General features: G+C 37.4%; 2 protein-coding genes across 4 annotated transcripts in view; one reads left to right on the plus strand and one right to left on the minus strand.

Annotated features, from left to right (window-relative positions):
- Positions 1-22885, plus strand: part of gabrb1 (gamma-aminobutyric acid type A receptor subunit beta1) — a 90776-nt gene extending 67891 nt beyond the window's left edge. For all 3 annotated transcript variants that reach the window (XM_051648805.1, XM_051648806.1, XM_051648807.1), the window contains 6 exons: positions 6060-6280; positions 10678-10760; positions 15622-15756; positions 16093-16245; positions 16407-16657; positions 21341-22885. In XM_051648805.1, the coding sequence (XP_051504765.1) occupies positions 6075-6280; positions 10678-10760; positions 15622-15756; positions 16093-16245; positions 16407-16657; positions 21341-21688 (1176 nt within the window). In that variant the 5' untranslated portion in view covers positions 6060-6074 and the 3' untranslated portion in view covers positions 21689-22885. The remainder of the gene's footprint in view (positions 1-6059; positions 6281-10677; positions 10761-15621; positions 15757-16092; positions 16246-16406; positions 16658-21340) is intronic.
- A 1147-nt stretch (positions 22886-24032) lies between these two features.
- commd8 (COMM domain containing 8) lies at positions 24033-27579 on the minus strand. The gene is made up of 5 exons (XM_051648636.1): positions 27442-27579; positions 26309-26464; positions 25146-25298; positions 24884-25039; positions 24033-24790 (listed from the first exon to the last, which is right to left on the minus strand). The coding sequence occupies exons 1-5, from the start codon at positions 27484-27486 to the stop codon at positions 24770-24772; spliced, it is 531 nt and encodes a 176-aa protein (XP_051504596.1). The 5' UTR covers positions 27487-27579; the 3' UTR covers positions 24033-24769.
- Between the last annotated feature and the right edge of the window lie 130 nt (positions 27580-27709).

Genomic DNA, 27709 nt, shown 5'->3' on the forward strand with positions numbered 1-27709 from the left:
GTACATCTCAAGATTAAAAATGTATTCAGAAAGTTGTTTCCCCAAAGGTATGTTATGAAGTGTTTGGATAAGCATTTTTAAAAGCTGCAAACGGGGCTGGATGACGTGTGTGTGCGCGCGTTCTTTGAGAAAAATCTTAACCAAATCTTTCAGCACAGATAAGTCTGGGGAGCAGCAGGGCTGGGACAGGGCCTGTAGGCTTCCCCTCAGTGGGGCACCAACAGTAAATTTAAACATATGAAGTGCTTTTAAAACATCACCCACAAGGCCTGCCAGAAATCCCTGATGGATGATATAACAAGATCTCCATTAATTTTTAATCATTTGGGGCTTTTCCGTTATTTGTTTAAAAATTAATTGTAAGGAAAATGCTGGGTGTCACAATAGTGGAATGCGGAAATATCACTGCATTGCAGAGAAACACTGTTATTGTGCAAAGAGTAGGGGTGTGGCTATCCTAAAAACTAGGACTATGCTTTGATTATGATTAATTTAATTTGATTATGCATTAGTTTCTGATTAAATGGTCTGTCTTTCATTTAATGTTTAAATGAAAGACTGCAAGTGAAATGAAAGTGATTTGTATTAGATGTGACTGTGAAACTCCATGTGTTTGTAAGTGTATGTTATGTGAGAAGCAGACACAGTCCACTGTATGTTTAAACTTCACTCTCACTTATCATGTTTGTTTAATAGAGCTGTTCAGACATGACGTCAATTTGTAGGCGAACCCGGAAGTCTAATTCGCCATGGGTTCCCTCAGGATTTTCCAATGGGTTTTATAATGGGGTTTTGGACTTATGAGTAAAATAAGCTCTGTGGTATACATTACTTGACGAAACGAGGACGTTTTGTTCTAAAACATAAATTACACACAGTCATACCTCAAATGTGAATTTTGAAGCCACCGTGCATTTAAAAAAAAAAAAGTATATAATTCAATATGGCTTCAAAATTCACGTTTGAGGTCTGAAAGTGTGTAATTTATGTTGTAGAACAAAACGTCCACATATCATCAAGTAATGTTTACCACAGACCTTATTTTACTATAGTTCAAAAACCCCATTATAAAAACCCATAGGAAAATCTAGAGGGAACCCATGGCAAATTCTCTTCCAGGTTTTTGGACTACAAGCTGAACAGCTCTATGAGATCTCAACTTGATTTGTCTTCATCACTTATTCAACGGAGACACATGGGGGCTGGAGGATGAGATTTGTCTATATTTAAGTAGAAGCCTCTGTGCCAGTGCAAATAAGTTTAAGAATAAGTATAGTGAATACGTACAGAATACATCCAAGCATTTCCAGTAGCTGCGGATTAGACCTGCACAATGTTCAGAAGGAATTTTGGACCATTCTTCCTTACAGAACTGCTTCAGCTCAGCCATATTCTTAGGATGTCTGGTGGAAACGGCTCTCTTGAGGTCATTCCACAGCATCTTTATTGGGTTAAGTTCTGGGCTCTGACTGGACCACTCCAAAAGGTGGATTTTGTTTTTGTTGTTGAAGCCATTCTGTAGTTGATTTACTTAGATGTTTAGGGTCATTGTCCTGCTGCATCACCCAACTTCTACTGACTTTCAGCTGGTGCACAGACACCCTGACATTATCCTGTAGGATTTCTTAATAAACTTGGGAATTTATTTTTCCCTCAATGATGGCAAGCGGTCCAGGCCCCGAATCAGCCCCAAATTATGATGCTGCCTCCACGGTACTTCACCGTTGGGATGATGTTTTCATGTTGGTATGCGGTTCCCTTTTTATGCCATACATAGTGCGTGCATGTTTTTCCCAAAAACTTTAATCTTAGTTTCATCAGTCCACAAAACATTTTTCTAGTAGTGCTGTAGAGTGTCAGTGTGGTCTTTGGCAAACTTCAGGTGCACAGCAATGTTTTTGTTGGAAAGCAGTGGCCTCCTACCATGGACACTATTCCTGTTTAATGTTTTCTGTATAGTAGACTAATGAACAGAGATGCTAACCAGTTCCAATGATTCCTTCAATTTTAGCTGTCAATCTAGAGTTCTTTTTTCCTCATTGTGCATTCTGCTGTGTGCCCTTTGAGTCATCTTGGCTGGACGGCCACTTCTAGGGAGAGTAGCCGAAGTAACTAAATCATCTCCATTTATAGACAGTTTGTCAAACTGTGGACAGATGAATATCTAAGATATTCAAGATAACTTTGTAACCCTTTCCAGATTTATGCAAAGCAATAATTCTTAAGGTTTCTGAGATCTCTTTTTTTTTTTGTGAGGCACAGTCCATGTCAGCAGATGCTTCTTGTGAATAGCAAACTCAAAATGTTTGAGTGCTTTTTATAAGTCAAAGTAGCTCTAACCCACATCTCCAATCTCGTTTCATTAATCGGATGCCAGGTTTGCCAACTCCTGACTCTATTTAGCTTTTAGCTTTTTCCTGACGTCATTAGCCTAGTGGTTCACATACTTTTTCCAACCTACACTGTGAATGTTTGGATGATGAATTCAATATGTACAAGAATAATACAATAATTTGTGTGTTATTAGTTAAAACAGATTTTGTTTGTTCATTATTGTAACTTAGATGAAGCTCAAACCAATATTTTGAGACAAATTTATACATAAATGCAGGCAATTACAAAGGGTTCACATACTTTTTCTTGCCACTGTATAGTGCAAATCTACACTTTACCGGTACTCCCAAAGTAGGTCTAAAAATGTGATTATTTTTCAGCCTTTTTGATACATGCTCTGAAATGCCTAAATGGGTGATTTTTTATTTTTTTTTATCAGAAAAGGGATGTGCAAAATTACCAGTTTTCATAATCATCTAGTTGGTTGGTTGGTTGAATAACTAGTAAGTGTTTAGGATAATAATGTATAAATATAGCTGCAAGCAGCAATTGCGGGGCCAAGCGCTCCAACGTATGGCATGTACGAAAGTGTCATTGGACATCACTGATTATGACTACTAAAAGCAGCATAAAAAACATAGGTAGAATTGCTAAAATTAATAAAATACAATAAACTATACATTTTGACCAATAGGTGGCACAGTCACCGAGTTGGCATGGTGAGGTCAAGGTGTTGTCATTATGACACACTCAAAGTTTCATGAAAACACGGCAAAGTGTTGCAGAGACGCAGCCTCAGATGCTTTTTGGTGACTTGCCATCAAATTTGTTGGTGCGCTATTTGAGAACCGTTTTGTCTATCGAAAAGCTTTTAATAATATTTTGTCGTGAGTGTCCCTAGATTATACACAACACATTTCGTGAAAATCAGACTTACGGCCTAGGAGGAGTTCGAAAAAATAGTTTTCAAAATAATCAAACATTCTAATAATTTTTATACATTTCATTATAACTTTTGACCACAAGGTGGCGCTGGCCCAAAAATGTATAGATATGCTTAGGGCATAGTGCCGATGATGCATACAGAAATTTTAAAATACAGCATTTTGCGGCAAAATAAAACATGGCTGATGCCCAAAATGGCTGACACAGGAAAATTGGGTATCCTTCAACTCAGTATGCCCCAAGGAATCTAAAGAGATCAGCTTCATAATTCTTGGTCAAACTATGCAGAAGTTATAAGCAAAAATGGCTATTTTTCATATTTCTGACCACTAGGTTGCACTGTCCCAAAACTGTGCAGGTCCCCTCAAGTTATTATGGCTATGACATATACCAAGTTTGGTGTTTGCCATCAAATTTGTTGAAGTGTTATTCAAGAACGGTTTGGTTTATCAAAAAGCGTTTAATAACTTTTTGTCCCCAGTGTCCCTAGTTGATACACGACAAATTTCGTGCAAATCGGAGTTACGGTCTAGGAGGAGTTAGAAAAGGTAGGTTTTACGGAAAATTAAAAATGGCAGAAAATCTAGTCAGATGAAACCATTGACTCGACACGAGCCAAGGAATCAGAGGAAAAAATAATTTTGATTCTAGGCCTTACGGTTCAAAGGTTATGAGCATAAACATAAGTGCAACTTTGAACAGTTGGTGGTGCTAGAGCATTAGAGTTAGAGACCCCAGTTACAGTTCAGAGTGTCTTCTATCAGTGTGCCAAATTTCATAACTTTCCTATGTACAGTTCTATGGGCTGCCATAGACTTCAATAGCGGAATAATAATAATAATAAGAACACTAATGAATACAATAGATGCCTACACACTTTCAGTGCTTGGTCCCTAATTAGGCTCCGTTATGTTGATGTGACCCCGATCAGACGTGTTTCAGAGGGACATATGGATGCTAAGCACAGCAGCTCAACATGGTAACAAATGGATATTCGACAAAAATATAGACTAAATAACTATAACATCATATTGCACAAAACTATCAATGAAACCGTGGCACGAAACTGCTTATGCGCATCCTGAACGCATAATGACACGTTTCAATGTAACCAGAGTGCTTTAGGGTGATCCTCGCTGCGCATTCAAAAGTGCAGAACTGCTAATATTGATAATATAACAAGATAATATTTCGGGTACACATCTAGTTTACAACATCAAGCAGTTTAAACCTTTTTTACTGCAACTATTTATTTAAGCAGGGTCAGACTTCCACAACACCTCACAAATACGGGAACATAACTCATAGCAGAGCATTTAATGTCCGACAGTGATTGTCTTGAAATCTATTGTTGATGTGGTGCTTTGATTGCTGTAACAGCAGCACATAAAAGGACTAAAACTAAAGCATTAAAGAGACAAAACTTCTTGCAGAGGGTTTTACTGTGCTGACTGTTATTCACTGTTATGCACAGAAAGTTATCATCATGCAAAAACCCTCTCCAAGAAGTGACATCTCTTAATTAATTTAAGAAATGTGTCTCTCATTAAAACCACCACTGCTAAAAATATTAATGTTAGTAGTCAACCCCACTAATCGACTAGTCAGTTGTTGGACAACTAGTCAAGTTGTCGACCACCCTGGCACATTCCTAAATCAGAGGAACCATTATTTCAACAAAACAGGCCATTGTTGCCATCAACAGGCAACGGTTTGTAGGACTTGACTTGATCCTGGATGATTAGCTTAGTAGTGAGTAGAAAGAGGGCCTTATTTTCCTTATGTTGTGAAGAATAAAGCACCATGTCAACGCAGATGTCTTGTGTTATGTTTGTCTGCAAAGAGGTCATCTTAGATGATGGCATGTGTTTTTATACATCTGGAGGCAATGGCTGTCAGACTTTCAACATAGATCGATAAAAATTTGGTGAGGGAGGTCTTGGCTTGGGGGAAGGTGAGCTCAGTCTTGTAAAACAGATGCTTGAGGTGGTAGACTTGTCAGAGAGGCCTACACAAATCCTCTTTGAGATGCAGAGACCGAGACAAAAGGGAGAATGAGATGTACAGCAGTCATAAAGGTTAGTTTGTGAAATATTTAGTTTGCCTTTGTGTTTGTGGTGTGTGTGCTTATGCTAATGAGAACACCCATGCTTTAACTCTCAAAAATTACTGGGGAAAAACACAATATAGTTAGCTTTTCTTTTAGTATAGTATACTGTCACATACAGTATGTGATACATGAGCTACAGGAATCCATTAAAGGGAAAGTTGACCCAAAATTAAAATTCTGTCATCATTAACTCACCTTCATGTATTTCCAAACCTGTTTGACTTGATTTCTTCTGTGGAACACAAAAGAAGACAATGGGTACTGTGCTGGTTCACCACTTGTAAAATATGGGTCTTAAAGGAAAACCAGTTGAGAACCATTGCATTAAATAAAGTGTGTGTGGGCTGGTTTAAGTGGTTTACGAGGACATTTGTTCAGGTTACAAACTGGTAATTACAAGGGTATTATGCTATAAATCTGGTTTATGAAGACATTTCTAGTGTCCCCATAATTCAAATTGCTTAAAAAACATACTAAATGATGTTTTTTTGAATATGTAAAAATGCAGAACATTTTTTGTGAGGGTTAGGTTTAGGGGTAGGGTTAGGGTTAGGGGATATAATCTATAGTTCGTACAGTATAAAAATCATTATATCTATGGAGATTATCTCATTATATCTCATAAGAAAAGCCACACCAACATGTGTGTGTGTGTGTGTGTGTTTTACAGGACTACACCATCACCATGTATTTCCAGCAGTCTTGGCGTGATAAGCGTCTGTCCTACACAGGAATCCCTCTCAATCTTACTTTAGACAACCGAGTGGCTGATCAACTCTGGGTGCCTGATACTTACTTCATAAATGACAAGAAATCTTTTGTTCATGGAGTCACAGTGAAGAACCGCATGATTCGTTTGCACCCTGACGGAACGGTGCTCTATGGCCTCAGGTCAGTGTCTACTGTATTTGTGTGTATTTATCTGGGTGCATTATTTCAGATGTGAGTAAACAAATAAGTATTTTTTTCTTTGTCTCTCATTTTTCCTCTCATTAGTGCATAGAATTTAATATTTGATTCTTTTTTTGTGCTTGCATCTATACATTTGTCTCTGTCTGCATATGTGTGTGTGTGTGTGTGTGTTTGAGAGCTGTGTGTGCTGTATTTTTGGCTGACCCTATTCCCCTGGCTATTCTAATGTTCCCTTTTTGGAATGTAAAGCCTATTGTGGAATGCTTTTCCTGTCTATGTCAGGGAATATAGATTCTCTTTACCAATGAAAGATGAGGCTGTCTTTGTCCTACCTGAACACGTGCTTTCACAGTTTACACACCGCACATTTTAAATCGTGTGTGTCCTAACTACATGCAATGTAGGTGAAAAGTAATAAAAGCTCTCTTCCATGTAAATGTGAGTTTTTGTCCCAACCAGCCATAAGGGACAACACATTAAATTCACAGAGAAATAAGTTTTAGTGACTACTGTTTAAATAAATGTTTTGGCTTAAATACAAGTTAAGTTCTAGCAACAGCATCTGTTACAGAAAATAGTTTTGGCTTGTAAAAAAAAAAAAAAGGGCACTGACCGATATTAAAAATAGAATTCTATTGTAGCAAATGTTTTCTTTGTATTTACAAATTGAGGGATGAGTTGAAATTACAGTATGTGCTGTTGTAATTCAAGAATGTTTAGCTTGATTTTAACCTAGAACATTACTTTAATGTGCTAAAACATGAAAAAAAAGAAAGGAAAAGATGATTGATGTCACTGAACAAAAGACAAAGACCCACAAGTCAAGATTCATCTAGTCTCTCCTCATAGGGCACACTGTAGACCTATTTCTTTTTCCTTATTTAGCACAGAGTTTGATGTGCCGCTTATTCCCTCCCTCTCTCCATCTCTCTCACTGCTGTATAATTTATGTCTAATGTACTATGCCTGAGAGGTATGGATAGTGATCCTTTTTAGCAGTATGTGCTCTGTCTATAAATATATGTGATTTATGATTAGATAACATTCTCTCTACTTTACAAAAACAATACTGAGTATTAATGATAAGGTGAAAATAAAGGATGCTTTTGTGGGGGCAGTTGTATGTGTACATATTATTATGTGTTTGTGTTGCCTTTGTTAGGAATAAGTGCTTTATGCCAGTGTTGCTATGTCCACGTATTATAAGTGACTTTGTACTTATTTTAAAATAAAGTTGCCTATAAATCTTTGAAATCGCAAGTTGCATTTTTTTGGGCTTATTTTGAGAATATAGTCACATTGTTGGGATTGCTAGTGCTTACTCAACATTGTACAATAAAGTGTAAGACCCTGATTTACTAAGATCCCAAATAGCGGGTACTTATTTGTAGGCTTAGGATTGATGCCTTTTACATGCATCGATAATCAGAAACATTTCCAGATTATTATCAATATATATCTGCATTTTTTTCAAATATACATAGGGCTGCTTGTTGCACAATATTCTTTATCTCTTCAAACATATTTATTAACACAACTTTGGTAAAGTGTGTGCGGCAGGGTAAATTAAAGGGTGTGCATTCTGAAAAACTCAAAACCGCCTCCGTTCTGCGTCTGTCTGCGTCGCCTAGCTACAACTCCGGAGGAGGCTGCTCAAAGATTGTTTACTCTAACCATCACTGGATGATATATTGTGCATATGTATTTTTCATATAGCCTACACAATGTGAAGTTGTGAAGCATAGAGAAATTGCATAATTTCTAATCGTTTAGTTAGCGCAGTTATACCAGTTTCATACACTAACCTGTAAACTCATCAATGTCACTGTTCATTCTTGGAGAAGTACAAAAACCTTTGTAAATTTTGTGTGTAGAGTAACTAGATCCACAATTGCCACCTGTTGCATCGACGCGTTCTGCATGATATGAGACCTGCCCTGTCCAACCTGTGACCGTCTTCAGTAAATGTTATATCACCCTCTTGTGGTCTCCCAAAGTTATTACGCCAACTGACAGTGAACTGGAAAGCACACAAATTAGGCTTCTAAATTAAATGTTGGCTAATGTTAATATATCAATGCCCAAAAACGTATCGATAATATAACGTGCCGATCAGTTATCGATATATCATTATTTTATGTCATGCTGTCACGAACACCAGTGAAGATTCCTCAATCGGCCACCGGTGGTCTCCCTTGCCTGAGAATTAACATTGGACTACATTTCCCAAGTACCCGCATCCCAAGTACTATTTAAGCCCTGGGTGTTTGTTCACTTGTTGCGAAGTCTTGTTTGCCCTGGCTACATTTCTGAGCATTATTATTTCCTGTGTTGTTCTACCCGTGTATGACTCTGCCTTGGATTACCTTTTTACATATGTTTGCTGCCTGCCTACCATTTTATTTGCCTGGACTATTTCTATTGATGTTTGCTGCCTGCCCTGATCCTCTGCCTGTTTCACCACGTTACTGCTCTGCCTCTGATATTGTTGATTGCCCTGGTTATTCGACCCATGCTTGTCTGTACTCTGAACTTGCTGTATTAAATAAACCGCACATGGACCCCACTCAACCTGAGTCAGTGTTACACATGCAAACAAATTTGTTTGTGCAATCTATCAAATTGCGTGTGCGTGTTGTGGGCATATTGCTGGTGATTTACTAAGAAAAATAGCACAAATAGCTACCCGTGCAAATATGTTGAACGTTACATTGCTGAAGTGACTTTCAGCCTTGATAAATTCCAATTTAATTCATTTGTATTGACACCACCCTTTATTTTGTAAACACGAAAAAATTGCTAAGACATGCTATTTTGTGGGTCTGAAAGACATAATCCTCTAAAGACTACCTTAGTAGATCTGCTTGGCTGTGTTTACTGACATTACATCAACATGACAATGAAGTTGTAATATTGGCTATAACTTTACACAGATAAGGTTAGTAAGAGATTTTATCACACTAAAATCATGTTAACACATACTGTATAATGTTTACATCTTGTGGCTATACTTTTGAAACAGTGTGTATTTGTACACAGACCATGAACATAATGTACCTTAAACATTAAACATAATGGCCTTGTTGACAAGTCAAAAATATTTTTTGTTGTAATCAGCATTATACCACAAATGCTGTCAATTGAGCTTAAATTGTATTCAAACTGGAATATTCCTTTAAGTTTACAATTATTTTCAACCATTTAATCTTGTTTAATCTATGTTTTATGCAAGTTTGTGCTACAATAAATTTTATAAATGAAATTCAGCTATTTTCTTTTCTCCATAAAACAGGTTATCTTATTCAGGCTAATTTTGGTTATTGTTTTGTCTGATCAAGTTGCTTGTTTTTGACAAGATCTGGCAACACTGCTGTATACATGAAGGACTGAAGAATGAAGAAGCTATTCCATCATAAGTTGTCAGAAAGTGCAGCAGTCATGCACTGAAAGGCCACTGCGTGTGTGTTTGCGTGTTAATTAAAGCTCAGCGTAATTAAGATGCAGCCAGAAGCGTTTGATAGAGGGGCTGCAGACATGACTGAGACACTGTTAAGGCAATTACACATGATAGGAATAAAGAGGGTTGGAAAGCCAAGATTTCTCAGAAAGAGTGGTAGAAACAAGGAATGTTGAGGAAGGCTGTAGTGTGTGTCTGCAATTAACAATCAGATCATGAGAGAACATTTAAATGACACATGAATAAAAAATAAGCACATTTTACAAGGTATTATCAGCCAATTACCTGCTATATTGATTTCACTTAATGAGAACTGATTGGGGAATGATAGCATTTGTTCTTTTGATATATAAAGAAGTACACATACTGTACTTGTCATATCAATGTTAGTTCTGCATGAATTAATGTTCTACAAAGCTTTCCTGAGCAGCCATCCCTGCTAAAAAGCAACAGCAGCTTAAACAGGCCTAAGCTGGTTTAAGCATGTTTCCCAGCCTAGAGAAGCTGCTGCTGAGATGGTTTAGCTGGTCGTCCAGCTGTTCTTCCAGACTGAACAGCTGACAAGTTCCCAAAACTCCTCTAAAATGGGATGGGGATGGAAGACCAGCTAAGACCAGCAAATCATCTCTGGTTGATTTAAGCTGGGTTTTTTTTTTTTTTTTTTTAGCAGGTATTACTTTGATTACAGATATTACTTCAAGCAGATAGCTATGATGCAATCTGAAATGAACAGCTTTAATATTTTACTTTCTCTTGCCAGAGGACAAAGATGTTTGCTTTTGAAATTGTATGTTTGCAGTGTCAAATTCATGCAATATTTATTTGAATGACAAAAGTGATTTAAGAATTGAACAGTATATCAAAACTTACTGCTTGATTTTAATTGCAACTGTATTGTTTTTTTTACTCTTATCTGCAGGATAACTACCACAGCTGCATGTATGATGGATTTGCGCAGATACCCACTGGATGAGCAGAATTGTACGCTGGAGATTGAAAGTTGTAAGTGTTATTTGTTGTTTAACCATTTAAGCTTGGATTGGACTACAGTCTTGACCAACACAAAATAGAAAGCTCTACTTTACAACGCATATAGGCATTACAACCAAAACTGAACAAGTGCTTTGAAATTTGCAGACAAATCAGAAGTGTTACGTTTTGATCATTTATAAATAATTTTGCACTGTACATATTATTGTAATCGGTAAAAACATCAAACTGATCAAATAGCCATGTGTCATATGTCGTTGGAAAGCTCTTAAAGAGTAGAATACAGCCAACCTATTTGTTTTACTCACAGACAGAAATATGGTGAGTAATAGCTAAGAATATGTCTTTGACATACAGGTTACATGTAAACAGGTGTTGCTTATAAGCCGCGTTTTGCTTAAAACTTTACATAACATAAACAGAACATAAAATATCCCATACCATTACTTAGAAGAGCAGATTCCCATTAAACGAGGCCATACACAACATAATTGGATGCATAGATCGTTAGATAATCCAAACGAAGCACAATGTGCACATAGCACATAATATCTGGCTAAAACACGTTAGCTTTTCTGGATCAGATGACTTCATTGGAAATGATGTAGTACGTTGTCCAGCGTCATGGAACGCTAAACCAATCATATTAGTAATCAGTTGCAACCAGAGTTGGAAGTCATCCAAATATGGGCAGAGAGGATCGTTCACTCTAATTACATATAGCCACCAGTAGATGGCGCCAAGTACATGACACAGACTCAATGATGGCTCAAATGACACAGAATGGAACTGAATGAGATCTCATTTCTCATGCATTGGAGAGAGAACAAACCTTTAGTCATTGTTGTATTTACTTGTGTAATTAGATCTTATGTACACTTATTATGTTTTTTTTTTTTTTGGAAAGGCTTTTGGACACTTGGAGACATTTTTGTTCACTAAGATAAATTATTTTTGTAATGCTATAACTTTTGATTACTTTGTCGTATCAACACAAAATTTACAAAACAGTTACAGGTGACAAGATTACAAAATCATTTTTTTTTTATCTAACTTATTTACACCCTGAGATACACTACCAGTCAAAAGTTTTGAAACACTTACTCATTCTTTATTATACATTTTTTCTTCACATTTTAGAATAATAGTAAAGTCATCAAAACTATGGGATAACATAAATGGAACTATGGGAATTATGTTGTGACTAAACAAAATCCAAAATAAATCAAAACTGTGTTATATTTTAGCATCTTCAAAGTTGTCACCCTTTGCCGAGAATTTGCAGACATGTACTCTTGAAATTTTCTCAACCAACTTCTTGAGGTATCACACTGGGATGCTTTTTAAACAGTATTGAAGAGTTCATATCTATGTTGGGCACTTATTGGCTGCTTTTCTTTATTATTTGGTCCAAGTCATCAATTTCATAAATGTTTTTTTTTAACTAAATTTTAGTTTTATAATAAAATAAATTAATATGGTGGCACAATTATATTTTTGTCTACAAAACTAATTTCAAACCTTTAAGCATACACCTTCAGATCAAAAGATTTTTAAGATCATGAGAAACAGTTCAGTCAAGTGTTTCAAAACTTTTGACCGGTAGTGTATAACCGGTTAACTGTTTACATTTATGGCTATGTCAGAGCCATTGATACTGAAAACATGGAAAGGCATGTAAATTTACATGGTCTTTGTGTTCATCGTGTTCCTCTTCCAGTTTGTCACTTCCCCAGGTAAATTGTAGGCACTTTCAATGGTGGACAGGGGTTATCATGGGGCTACGCAGCCCCATACGCAGCAGAGTGCGATGCACTGTGTGTTGTGACACATTCGTCCTGTAACCATCATTAAAATTTTCTGTGACTTGTGCCACAGTAGACCTTCTTTCGGTTTGGACCAGGTGGGATAGCCTTCATTGCCCTTGTGCATTGATGAGTCTTGGGCGCCCGACACCCTGTCGCTGGTTTGTGGTTTGTCCCTCCTCGGACCACTGTCAGTAGGTACACATCACTGCTGACCGGGAGTACCCCACAAGCCTTGCCATTTCAAAGATGCTCCGACCCAGTCATCTGGCCATAACAATTTGGCCTTTGTCAAAGTCACTCAGGTCTTTACTCCTGCCCATTTCTCCTGAATTCAACATGTTGACTACGAGAACTGATTGTTTGCTTACCATCTAATCTACACAGACGTTGACATGTGGCCTTGTTAGGAGATGATCAATGTTATTCGCTTCACCTGTGAGTGGTCATAATGTTTTGGCTCATCAGTGTATATCGGTAGTAGACCTAACGTTGCTATTTAAATAAATATAATGAATCTTGCACAAAAATTCTAAAATCCTCTTTGAAACAATGATAACAAAGGTTTAGTGTTAGGTTGCTTTTATAAATGCAAACATCCCCAAGAAAAACTATTCAATAGTAACTGAATATTAGTGATTCCATCTATGGAAAACTGAATAAAACAAAGTTTTTTCAACCAATTATACACCACATTAATAAGTGATAGGCTACTATATACCCAAGAAAAGCAAGGGATCTGTAGTTGACAATCAGAGAAAACAATTATTGAAATCAATATTTAATCAATTGACATCCTCTCATCGCCAAGGTTTTCCCTCCAGCATGAAATTCCAGTCTGCTGTGATTGGTCAAGAGGATTAGCAGCTGGGACTGTTGGGCAGAAGACCGCTGTGGAGCTCGCACTGATGCTGGCTCAGCCAAAGGGAGCATATAGGGCGGAAAGGAGGCGCTTGTGAGCACCCTTCTGAGCACTAAAATGCCACCCCCCCCCCCCCCAAATAAATATTAATGTGATAAACGTAACTTAAAATTAGAGTTAGACTCTTTTGCCCAATTTTGTTTTACCGATATCCACACTTTTACACTTTATAAACAGTTATCGGTTCTCAAATATCGGGTTTCGTAAAGAAGGTCATTCCCCTTCAGTGGTTAGTGATGAATTATTTAGTTTTTATTGTGTCAAAAAGCAGAAATAAAACAATTAAAAAAATGGTTCTGCACATTGGTTATCAGACACATAACATAATTATCCGTATCGAAATGGCTGACAAAAACAAATGTCAGCTTATCTCTACTGAAAATATTGATTCTTGGCGTGAGAATATTGATAGAGTATTGTGTGGTAAAATGTTGCAATACTTTGTGAACTTAAAGTAATCTGAATGTCACGAATGTCAAATGCAAACAATATCATACTCAACTGTAAAAGGGGAGAGGACTCAAAATGAACAATTCAGAGAGTATAGCAGACGGGGCAGAGAAGACCTTCATAAGGATTATCTCCATGCTTCAGTCAGTCAGGACTCTGAGGCTGATGCTTCTTTTGATTTCACGTAATGAAGTACTGAGAGAGTTGACTATCGTAAGACTTCATCCTCTAATTAAGCTTTGATATTCTGGAGCACTGTGCACTCCTGTAGATAAGATAGAGGGTCTGCAGGAAAAATCTTGTCGGTTAGACCTGGACAAGGCCTCTCGCAGAGCTGTTCTCAATGCAGTCACATGCTGATTTACAGCACTGACAAGAATACTGTGAGAATGAGAGAGAAGTAGCTTTTCCTTTGTCAGGGTTCACACAGTCACATGGAAATATGAGAGAGATTTATATTGGTGATTTCCATGCCTGGAAAAGTCATGAAAATGTGTATAATGTATATACATTTTTTATATAAAATCTTTCATCAGCTTAGTATTGTGTACAGTAAAACTTGTTGCAAGTCATAGTTGTGTCTTGATTTTGAGCAAATCATTCTTTGAGTCTTTCAAAAAATCATTTGAATCGGTTCACAAATTGGTTCACAAATCTGTCTAAATTATTCATTAGCTAATCTGTCTGAATTTTATTTTGAAACATTCTTATCAGTAGTAACAAATGCCTGGAAAGTTCATGGAAAAGTAATGCTCTAGCTCCATTACTGCTTGGTATCGGACTCCAATGATATGTGTCTCTGAGTGATGACGACAAAATGCAGCCGGTGCCAGACAGACATCACTTCAGTCTATTACGATGGACCTCAGAGGATGAACTGATGCCAACTCCAACTATAAGACATTGGATAATTCAAATGCCATTGCCTGAACCTTGGATTTAGAATAGACCTCACCGAAATTACTGGCCGGTTGAACTGCGAAGTACCTCACTGATCCCGGCCTGCATCACCTTGGTCTAATGATGGACTACACTCTTAAATAGAATACATAGACTAGCAATAAATTGCCAGCAAAAGCCTTCATCAGCCAACTAACAAGGACAGTTGCATCTATGTGAACTTCTGCAGTTAATCCAGGATGAACTTCAAAGATATTAGTCATTCACCTTACAGTTCTTATAAAATCTTTGTATAAACACTGGCCTTTAACACTTACTTAGTTTAATCATTTTAAACCATGACTTGCACTATACATAAGTAATATTGGCATTATATTCATGATGTTAGCCAGAGAGGAACTGGCCCCCACAGTGAGCCTGGTTTCTCCCAAGGTTATTTTTCTCCATTAACCAACATCTTATGGAGTTTTGTGTTCCTTGCCACAGTCACCTACAGCTTGCTCACTGGGGTTATAAATACAATTATTATTTAATTACTTATTTTTAAACACAATTCACAATCATATTTTATTAAACTACACAATGATGACTCTAAGACATTATAGATATTACAGTTTTATTTTCTGCCTGATCTTCTGTAAAGCTGCTTTGAAACGATGTGTGTTGTTAAAGGCGCTATACAATGGAAATGTATTGCTCAAACTGTGTGGGAACCCTACTTTGTGCCAGAATGCTGATGAGTTTTGTGAATGTTTGTGAATTTTTGAATCTTAATGTCCCACTTTTTCTCTCTCAGATGGCTACACCACAGATGACATTGAGTTTTACTGGCAGGGAGGAAGTTCGGTGACAGGGGTGGACAACATTGAGCTGCCACAGTTCTCTATCATTGATTATAAAACACTGTCTAAGAAAGTGGTGTTCGCCACAGGTACAGTGCATCCTCTGCATGTTTATCGATGAATAGCCATTCTTTAGCGATGAGTCAGCTCTCCTCATCCATTCAGAACTACGCCAACATTATCTTCAGTTCACTCGAGTTCAAGAGGCACACAATGAAATTCGTTTGTGTACAGAAACTTCAAATTGATGTTTGTGTAGTTGTAATACTCTTCTGATTTAACATAGATAATGCGACACTTTCTACTGTTGAATGGGTTTTAAATAATGCAGTTAGATTCAACAAAACCAAAGACCTCACTTAAATGACATGCCGGTGTTCCCCATTGACATACAGTACAATACTTTTTTAATTTCTCAATTTCAGGGTCTTATCCACGTCTGTCTCTAAGTTTTAAACTGAAGAGAAACATTGGATATTTCATCCTTCAGACCTATATGCCTTCAACACTGATCACAATCTTGTCTTGGGTCTCCTTCTGGATCAACTATGATGCTTCAGCAGCAAGAGTTGCACTAGGTGTGTGTTTGTGTGTAAGGTCACCTTGTGCTTCTCACCATCCAAACACACAATCATATTTTCTTTACTTCACTTCTCCACTACACTTGATGCCATACAATTATTGTTAAGAATAAGCTCTTATACATGTTTTAATTCTGGTTAATACTAATTCTCTGTAGGAATCACCACTGTTCTGACTATGACCACAATCAACACTCATCTTAGGGAGACATTACCCAAGATCCCATATGTGAAGGCCATAGACATCTATCTGATGGGCTGCTTTGTGTTTGTGTTCCTGGCCTTGCTCGAGTATGCCTTTGTCAACTACATCTTCTTTGGCCGTGGTCCCCACTTACAGAAGAAAGTGGCAGAAAAAGCTGCAAAAAGCAACAATGAGAAGAGTCGAATGGAAAGTAACAAAGTTCAGGTGGGCAGAGATACACTTGCTTATCTCCAGACCCAGATGGAACGTCTGGATTTTTTATGCATTTTCTGCGTTGATATTGTGGGAAAATCTGCACAATTCTGCAGAATGGATTTAAACATGGTAAAATGTGTGAAATAGAGCTGATAGTACTGTAAATCAGTGGGTCTCAACCTTTTTGACTCCCCCCACTAACCAAGGAAATATCCATAGGTTCCATCTCTCCCTTAAAAATACAGGTAAGCACTTAGTGGTGCATTGTCACCAGAGTGACAAATATGACGTCAGTTTATATTGTAATCTTGACCTCTTAGCTTTCTAATCAATATAAATTATTTTAAATTATTTTAGGTCATCTTGATGCTCCCTTGTGGGCAACTGGCATATTTCTATCTACTGTATGTGGAAATAACATTGTGTTTTTATACAACCCCAATTCCGAAAAAGTTGGGCCAGTATGAAAAATTCTAATAAAAACAAAAAGGAGTGATTTGTAAATTATATTCAGCCTTTGCTATATTGAAAGCACTACAACTACACATTATATTATGTTTTTCCTTGTGAATTTCATTGAATCAGATGATTACAACATGCTCCAAAAAAGTTGAGACGGGCAATTTAAGACTAATAACAATTTGACGAGTTGAAATAACAAGGCAATGGGAAACAGGAGATGTTAAACAGGTGAGGCAATCGTGTCATAGTATATAGGGAGCCTCCAAAAACAGCCTAGTCCCTCAAGAGCAAGGATCATTTGAGACTTGTCAATTTGCCAACTGATGCTTCAGCAAATACAGCACTTTGAGAACAATGTTCCCCAAAGACAAATTGGAAAGCTTTGGGGCATTTCACCCTCTACAGTGCACAATATAGTTAAAAGATTCAAGGAATCTGGTCAAATCTCGGTGCGTAAAGGGCAAGACGAAAACCACTTCTGAATGCACGTGATCTCTGATCCCTCAGACGTCACTGTCTTAAAAAACGTCATTCATCTGTAATGGATATCATGAACATGGGCTTGAGATAACTTTAGTAAACCTTTGTTAGTCAACACCATTCGCCGCTGCATCCACAGATGCAAATTAAGACTTTACTATGCAAAGCAGAAGCCCTACATCAACACTGTTCAGAAGCGCTGCTGACTTCTCTGGGCTCGTTCTCATCTTAGATGGAAAGTAAAACAGTGGAACTGTGTATTTTGGTCTGAAGAGTCCACATTTCAAAAGGTTTTTGAAAAACAAAGCTGTCGTGTTCTCTGGGCCAAAGAGGAAAAGGACCATCCAAGCTGTTATCGGAGTCAGGTCCAAAAGCCAGTGTCTGTATGGGCCAGGGGTGTGTCAGTGCCCATGGCATGGGTAACTCACACATCTGTGTGAACACCATGAATGCAGACAGATATGTACACATTTTGGAGCAGCATATACTGCCATCCAGCACCATCTTTTCCAGGGACATCCCTGCATTTTCCAGCAGGACAACATCAAACCACATACTGCCTGGATTTCAAGTGCATGGCTGTGTAAGCAGAGAGTGTGGGTGCTAGATTGGCCTGCCTGCAGTCCTGACCATCTCCAATTGAGAATGTGTTGTGCATTATGAAGCACCCCATACGACAACGAAGACCCCGTACAATTGTGCAGCTAAAGACCTACATAATGGATGATTGGGGGACAATTTCACATTCTAAACTTAACAAATTTGTGTCTTCAGTGCCCAAATGCTTAATAAGTGTTATTAGAAGAAATGGTGATGTTTCCCAGTGGTAAACACTCGACTGTCCCAACTTTTTTGGAGCGTGTTGCAATCATTTGGTTTGAAATTACTGTAAATTTAAAAATAACAATGAAATTCACAAGATGAAATATCATATTATGTGTAGTTGTAGTGCATTCAATATAGCAAAGGGTCAATATAATTTACAAATCACTCTTTTGTTTTTATTAGCATTTTTCATACTGTCCCAACTTTTTCGGAACGGAAGTTTAATACCTGATTATAGGGTAAGTTCACCCAAAAATGAAGATTCTCTCATCATTTACTAACCATCATGCCATCCCAGATGTGTATGACATTTGTTCTTCTGCAGAACACAAAGATTCTTAGAAGAATATTTCAGCTCTACAGTGCATCTGGAAAGTATTCACAGCGCTTCACTTTTTCCACATTTTGTTATGTTACAGCCTTATTCCAAAATGGATTAAATTAATTATTTTCCTCAATTCTACAACCAATACCCCATAATGACAACGTGAAAGTTTTTGAAATCTTTGCAAATTTATAAAAATAAATAAATAAATAAAAAATCACATGTACATAAGTATTCACAGCCTTTGCTCAATACTTTGTTGAAGCACCTTTGGCACCAATTACAGCCTCAAGTCTTTTTGAGTATGATGCTACAAGCTTGGCACACCTATTTTTGGGCAGTTTCTCACATTCTTCTTTGCAGGACCTCTCAAGCTCCATCAGGTTGGATGGGGAGCGTTGGTGCACAGCCATTTTCAGATCTCTCCAGAGATGTTCAGTCGGGTTCAAGTCTGGGCTCTGGCTGGGCCACTCAAGGACATTCACAGAGTTGTCCCAGAGCCACTCCTTTGTTATCTTGGCTGTGTGCTTAGGGTTATTGTCCTGTTGGAAGATGAACCTTCGCCCCAGTCTGAGGTCCAGAGCGCTCTGGAGCAGGTTTTCATCAAGGATGTCTCTGTACATTGCTGCATTCATCTTTCCCTCAATCCTGACTAGTCTCCCAGTTCCTGCTGCTGAAAAACATCCCCACAGTATGATGCTGCCACCACCATGCTTCACTGAAGGGATGGTATTGGCCAGGTGATGAGCGGTGCCTGGTTTCCTCCAGACATGACGCTTGCCATTCAGGCCAGAGTTAAATCTTTATTTCTCATGGTCTGAGAGTTCTTCAGGTGCCTTTTGGCAAACTCCAGGCGGGCTGTCATATGCCTTTTACTGAGGAGTGGCTTCTGTCTGGCCACTCTACCATACAGGCCTGATTGGTGGAGTGCTGCAGAGATGGTTGTTCTTCTGGAAGTTTCTCCTCTCTCCACAGAGAAATGCTGGAGCTCTGTCAGAGTGACCATCGGGTTCTTGGTCACCTCCCTGACTAAGGCCCTTCTCCCCTGATCGCTTAGTTTGGCCAGGCGGCCAGCTCTAGGAAGAGTCCTGGTGGTTCCAAACTTCTTCCATTTATGGATGATGGAGGCCACTGTGCTTATTGGGACCTTCAATGAGGCAGAAATGTTTCTGTACCCTTCCCCAGATCTGTGCCTCGATACAATCCTGTCTCGGAGGTCTACAGACAATTCCTTGGACATCATGGCTTGGTTTTTGACATGCACTGTTAACTGTGGGACCTTATATAGACAGGTGTGTGCCTTTCCAAATCATGTCCAATCAACTGAATTTACCACAGGTGGACTCCAATCAAGTTGTAGAAACATCTCAAGGATGATCAGTGGAAACAGGATGCACCTGAGCTCAATTGTTATTATGGGGTATTGTTTGTAGAATTTTGAGGAAAATAATTAATTTAATCCATTTTGTAATAAGGCTGTAACATAACAAAATGTGGAAAAAGTGAATCGCTGTGAATACTTTCCGGATGCACTGTATAGTTCCATACAATGCAAGAGAATATAGACCAAAACTCTGAAGCTCTAAAAATCACATAAAAGCAGCATAAAATCAAATCAAATCCCTTTATTGTCACTCAGCCATATACACAAGTGCAACAGTGGGTGAAAGTCTTGGGTGCAGTTCCAAGCAACATAGCAGTATGACAATTACAATGAATGAAAGTAATCCATAAGACTCCAGTGGTTAAATCCATATCTTCAGAAGCGATATGATAGGTGTGGGTGTGAAACAGATCAATATTCAAGTCCTTTTTTTTTTTACTATAGATTCTCCTTTCTGCCCAGTGGGTGGTGATATGCATAAAGTACGAATCGCCAAAAACGAAAGAAAAAGAATGTGAAAGGGAAAGTGGAGATTTATAGTAAAAAAAGGACTTAAATGTTGATCTGTTTCTCACCCACACTTACAGTATCATATCGCTTCTGAATATATGGATTTAACCACTGGAGTCTTATGGATTGCTTTTATGCTGCTTCTATGTGCTTTTTGGAGCTTCAAAGTTTTGGTACCCATTCACTTGCATTGTAGATCTGAAATATTCTTCTAAAAATCTTTGTGATCTGCAAAGGAAAGAAATTCATACACATCTGGGATGGCATGGGATGAACTATCACTTTAACTAATGTTATTAACCTAATCTTAATCTTTTTCCATTTACAGTTCTTTTTTCTTAAAGGTGTACGAAGCAATTTTTTGTTTATGTTCCGATATTACAGTGGCCTTGGACTTTATACTGACATCTATCGGCAAGGGTGCAACATCATGCAAATGTTATCGATTACTTATTCACAGGCATATTTGTCATGATTAATTTATTCTGCAACTAAATGTCCAATAATAGGGCAGTTTATGAGATAAAGTGAGGAACGAACCACAGCTAGAGGAAGCCCATGCTTGGCCCAAACTATTCATTTCTTTATGTGCAGAAATGTTTAATATATTTGGGATAATTTACTAAGTGCACCTTTAAATATCTTCTTTTGCTTTTTGTTGCTCATGTCGTGTTTTCATTTATCCCTTTTTCTCTTTAAAATAAAGGTTGATGTCCATGGACACATTCCTCTAACAAACCTTGATCTGCACCTTAGCGGGGCCGAGATATTAGGAGCTCTTGGGGACCCAAGGAACACCATGTTCTCTTATGATAGTGCCAGCATTCAATACCGTAAGCCCCTTACAGGGCGTGACCTCTATGTCCGTCCCACTGCCTCTCTCGAGAGGCCAATAACCCATAAACAGAGTCATCTTAAGAGGCGAGCCGCTCAGCTGAAGGTGAAAATTCCAGACCTTACAGACGTAAATGCCATCGACAAATGGTCACGTGTCATCTTTCCCATCACCTACACCTTCTTTAACTTAGTATACTGGCTGTATTATGTCCACTAGGGGGCATCACTGAATCAAATCCAGGCATTCACGCATCAACTCGGGCTCCTGAATGAGGTGCATTCCATAGGTAGCCCTTGTCTGTGTAATGTTTTAGGATATTTAACTATAAAATATATACATATGTATGCTGTAAATCTATATCAAAGTTTTTATGTAAGAAAAAAAGTGTATATAATTATTAAACTTTTAAAGCTACTCAATGTAGAATTAGTTTGACATTGTCACTGGATTTCTGCACTTTGCATCTGTGGAATCAGTTTCATATGGGCTTTAAAGGAGACTACAGCCTCACAATGAGGGAAACACTTTCCCTTGCAGAGATCCTGCATGACTGCATTGCATCTCTATGTCGGAGAGTCTTAAACCACTGTAAAACAGCAGTTGGAAGTTGTTAGTTAGGAGAAGAAGTTAGGGTTAGTTAGGGGTAGGGTTAGGTTAGGAGAATAGTGTTAGGTTAGGATCTTCAACAATGAAAATTATATAAGCATCATTGTAATAAGATACATTTACTTGAGAAGCTTAATTTCATACAATATTAAAACTTGTTTTCAGAGGATATATCTTGAATTAAGATTCTTTACTCATTGGAAGTTTTTTTTTTTCTCTGGTTTTAACTTTGAGTTTTTTTTTTTACTCCAATAGTCTTATTATCTTACACAAGATTGCTTCTCATGTAAATTGATCTTGTTTCAGATCGTTTTAGTGGTTGTTTGGCTGAGAAAGAAGTCTTTAATGAGGAAACCATTTCTAGACAAAACCTTTTCTTCTTAGTAAGACTTCAGTAACTTCACTCTGCCACCAAGTAATGGGCAAAAGACCTCATCATTTGGGTTGTTATTTTCTGCAGCTCTTGTGTGTGTGGCAGTTTTTGTGTGGCAGTTTTTATGTGGCCTAACACACCATTTGTGCTCTGATATCATTTCTTGCTATGTACAGTAAATAATCTGATAAGCATAGCTATCTGAGATTCTATACATCAACATAAGACATGATGACAAGCAGGTATAATAACTGTGTTTTCACAGTAAAAATTCTCACAGTATGTAAACATATCAGGTATCGAAAGATTTATTATTTTATCATGATTTTAAATAAATCCAGGAATCCTGCATATAAATTCATCCAAGTGGCAGTTTTTTTTTTTTTTTAACTGCAAAACCCAGTATGCTTAATCCAGACTTGAAGTATTCGCAAGAGACCAAAAAAAAAAAAAAAAAGAAAAAAATTATATATAATATATATATATATATATATATATATATATATATATATATATATATATATATATATATATATATAATATTCAGGAAAATTAATAAATAAATGCCTTCATTCTGTTAGTCTCTGTCAACCAATATTTGACTTGACTATAAACAAACTGGGCATCATGATTGAACTCAGCATTTTAGCATTCCTGATATTAGCCATCGGAATGTAGGTACTGTATGACTTTAAATATGGTCATTGTCGTACGGATCTACAGTAGTTGTAACCATTTATAAATTAAATTATTTTAGTGTATTTACCTCGCACTTTTAGCTTTAAATATGTTCACTGTGAGTTATGTATTATTCAAGCTCACCAAAGCAGCAGATAGGACTTAATAACCTATTAATTTTTTATCTTTATGGCTGAATTTGTGCCTTGTGATTAAGAAAAAATCATGTATTTACAGGGTTTGACATAAAACAGCAGAGTAAAAAAGTAAGGGTTCTTTCCAGGGCTTTTGTAATGCCATGTGTTAATATTATATAACTGCCTCTATAATGACATAATTTGCATTTGGCATGTAAAGAAAATGGCTTGCACTGCAACACACTAGTATTTAAATGACAATCTAGCTTAGTAATAAGCAACTGGATTATTGACAAAGACTAAAGTAACTTTATGAAACTCTTCATTTAAGTTCATCAAAGAGATCAAGTATACACAAAGTATATTTACACATATTCTAGCCAGAATCAGCATGAACACAGACACATAGACCTTTCACAAAAAAAAGAAAAAAAAAAAGAAAAAGAGTATATTAAAAATAATATTCTGTTAAAGCTAACCATGTATGATTTCCATGTAGATGTGGATTGTGTTGTAGGAGAATGTATGCCTGAATAAAACTGCTTGTATCTGAGTTTATGTGAGGCTTGGAATGCAAGTACAGTTGTTCTTAATGATACTTTATTTTAAATTGTAGACATTTTGAATGAATTTAAATAAAATATCTCACCAGAACAATCATAAAGTGATGATTTTTGTACTTGCATAATTTGTAGTTGTATAAACAACAAATAGTGAATGTGTGTAATTTGCTGGGAACTCTAAGAATCAATGCAGGTCACAGAACTGTTGTGTGTAACTTTTATTGAGGGTTAATTGTTTTCACACACTGATTGCCTTGGCTGTCCTGGGAATGGGACTAATGGGGCCATTGAACAATAATAAAGACAAAACTCCATTCATACTACAAGAAAAAAAATTAAGAGAACTTGATTTTACACACTTAGTGTGCAGACCGGGCACCTAAGTTTTGACCTTATTAATCAGGATTACATGTGAGCCATGTCACATGATAGCATGAAACAAGTGTTGGGGATTTCTGCCTTTCTATTAATTATTCTGCTAAAAAAGTGAAGAACACACTTTTTGCATTTTGGCTTTAATGTTTTTAGTTACTTGATATAAAAATGCATCCATCAAATGAAACCAAAAGCTATTTGCATTTGTTCAAAAAAAGTCCATGGGGAAATTAACATATACATGTGTACTCAGGCCCTTAGCTTTATTGTGCCTCTACATCAGACCAGTCTCATTAATCAGGCACCTCCAACAAGTCAACTCTAAGCCCATTATAATGGATTTCACCCAGGAAACAATAATATTCACATCCAGACTGTTGAGCTCTGCCTGAATGCCTCAAATGTAGAGGCAGTAAGGTTTTCAGTTCAGGTTCTGTCTATAAGATTCATGCTTGCCTGCATACAGGCATTGTCTCATTATGGAGACATTAGAATTCCTCTCTGAAGCTAAGATGGCACCAAACCATGTTTGTACAGTAAGTAGAGAAATGTACTGGTGATCTCTTCATTTCAACTGCAGCACAACCTAGAAAAGAACACATTGTAAAACAAAGGGATGCAGTATGCACACTTTATGTTTAAATTAAAAACAAATAAATCCATCAAAAGACAGCATTACCTTATTGGCTGCCTCTAGTGCACTGATGAGTGTTTGTAGCTCCTCTTTGTTCATTTCTATGTTTATCGATCTCTGAATTCCATTCTCTTTTAGGTCCAGACTGAGATTTAGCAGAGGAGTATTGAGAGCCGACAGCTTATCGCTACATAATACTAGCTAGTGTGAGTTGGAGGTTAACAAATGAAAGGGAGGAGAGAGTAAGAGAGCAACACTTTAACAAATGAAAAAAACTGAGAAGTGTCTATGTATGTGTTTGTTGCACCTTTAACTGCCAGTTAAAGTCCTGTAGCTGAGTGCTAGATATGGCATTGGTTCTGTCCACCAAAGCATGTCTGATCTCATCAAACCTGGACCACACACACTGCAGAACGGCCTCTGCACGTGCTTTGTTCAAATCACTCAGCAGTTGCTGAACCTACACACACATGCACAAAATATCACAACTCACGTAAATCACCCAAACACCATTCCTTTAAAATGGTCATGTCATGAAGAATCAAATTTTCCTTGATATTTTGACATATAAGCATAAAAACATACTCAAAACTTAATCCCAAATGCAATAAAAGCATTAATTGAAACCAAGATGCAAAAACGCCCAGTTCTCTACTTCCACAACTTCCCTACGTCATTTGGGGGTCCATTAATTCATCACTGCCTCTACAGCGAAAAAACATCAATGACTACTTTACGTCATCGCACCCTTGGCCCCGCCCACTGGTGCTTCAGTTCATACTCAGAGAGAGATAGAACAGGATAAACAGGCCTACTGTGGCCTAACTATTCCTGAACATCGAAGGGGACCGATCTGTATATAAACATGCACTACACAGTCTTTGACTGTTGTAATGTATCTGGAGCTGCTTTTAAAAAACGCGTTGTCAAGTTACAACTCTGAAGAGGAGATTAAATAATTTTTCATTCAGCTTCTCTGGGTCTTGCTTTTTTGAGCACAAACGCATCATGGACAAGTTATTTTGCTCATCTGCGCAATTTTTAATTGTTGGTGTATGTAAACATGCACTAGATTGACGTTTTTGACCGTTTTGATGCGTTTCCAGCGATGTGATACTGTATGTGTGTGCGTCTATTCACCATGCTTTGGACTATGTATGTGCATAATTTCAGCTCATATCAGCGTGAACTGTCATAAAACGATTCAAGCTTTGTAAAGGAACTGTTAACCCTTGGACCCGATCAAAAACTTAAGTAAACAGTTTCATTTATAAATATTTCAAATTTCATGACTGTTTGATAGTTTACGGTGCTGAGTGTTAACAGTTGTGCTTGAGATGAACAGTTTAATACATTCGGATGCAAGACAGCAAACGTTACTCTTCCTAAAAATACATCTACTTGAACCCTTTACACGACTCGATACACTGTGAGATATTTGTAGGTCAGTTCAAATTCTTCTTTACTCACCTCTTGATCTGAGCAGCCCCTCCCCACAGCAAACCGGATGATAGAGGAGATACTTTTCATTAACTCCATCCATTCTGTCAGATTCCACCTGTCACTATATTCTGTTCGCCTTGGACCACTCCGCCCGCACAATCCATCCACAACCCTGTGTATGAGCTTAGAAGGGAAACAAGGACATTGAGAATTCAGTTTTCAAAGTCAAGTTGATGATATATTCTCTGAACAATTTTTAATCCAGTTTGATTAGAATGAAACCACAATAAACCATTTCCCCTCGTTATCTAAACATTGGTAGATTAGCAAACAAAAGATAAACTGATATGTAAAAATTCACCATGCATAATATCACAATAATTGGTGAATGAGAAAATATGAAAATATAATCAAAACAGATCAGAAAATATAAAGATAATTGTCCCTGATACTTGTGCACATACTTTCAGAGTATAAGAAACCTTGAGTTTTGTTTCTTGTGCTCCTTTTGTCTCTGAAACCTCTATGAGACCTCATTATTTGCTTTCTGTATTTACTTCACCTTTTAATAATCTATGTTTAATTTCACTGTTTAATTACTGGTTTGATTCAGTCACTTAACGGATTCAGTCATTGATTTAACTAAGTATCTTTTAAATTAAACTTTATTATTCCTTTTATATTTAAAGAAAAACTTTATTGGAATCTCTTTCAAACAGTGTAGAAGCTTTCAAAATCTTAATGCCAACTAAATGCCAATCGTTTTGCTTTTTTTTATCTATAGTTACCATGGTACACTTTTGTGAGGGTAAGTGATGCCAAGCATGGGTTTGTGTCGAGGAAATAATCAAAGAAAGCTGGTTCAACTGTACAGCACTTTGGTCAACAGTTGTTGTTTTCAAATATGCTGTATAAATAAATGTGACTGGCTGAACGCCAGAAACGTACTATGCCTTGCAGATGTCCAGACCTACCAGTTCCATCTGGTTCAACTAGTTTACAACGGGTTAACTACGATTTAACGAATGACACTGCAATGCAATGAGTTGCACGGCTGAGCTCGTCTTGAAGGCAGATAATTTGATTACCACGACACATGTTAATCGGTATCATTTTATTTAAGAAATATATATTCTAAAAACTACACAGTTGTTACTTACTTTAGGACATTCTTCAGGTGGCAATTTGTCAAGCAACGCTATCATTGTGCTGCCAGTCGTCTTTTTCCCCCTTTCACTTATGTCGGCTAATAGTGTCACGTGATTTGAACTGTGTGTGCATGCGCGCGTATATGTGTAACTTCAACTGTGCGTGCGTGCGCGCACGTGTGTGTATGTGTGACTTGAACTGTGCGTGCGCGTGTGTATGTGTGACTTGAAATGTCCGTGCGCGCGCGCGCGCGTATGGGTGACTTGAACTGTGCGTGCG

Source organism: Myxocyprinus asiaticus, chromosome 21 (assembly GCF_019703515.2).
Source record: "Myxocyprinus asiaticus isolate MX2 ecotype Aquarium Trade chromosome 21, UBuf_Myxa_2, whole genome shotgun sequence".
In the NCBI taxonomy this organism is placed as follows: domain Eukaryota; kingdom Metazoa; phylum Chordata; class Actinopteri; order Cypriniformes; family Catostomidae; genus Myxocyprinus; species Myxocyprinus asiaticus.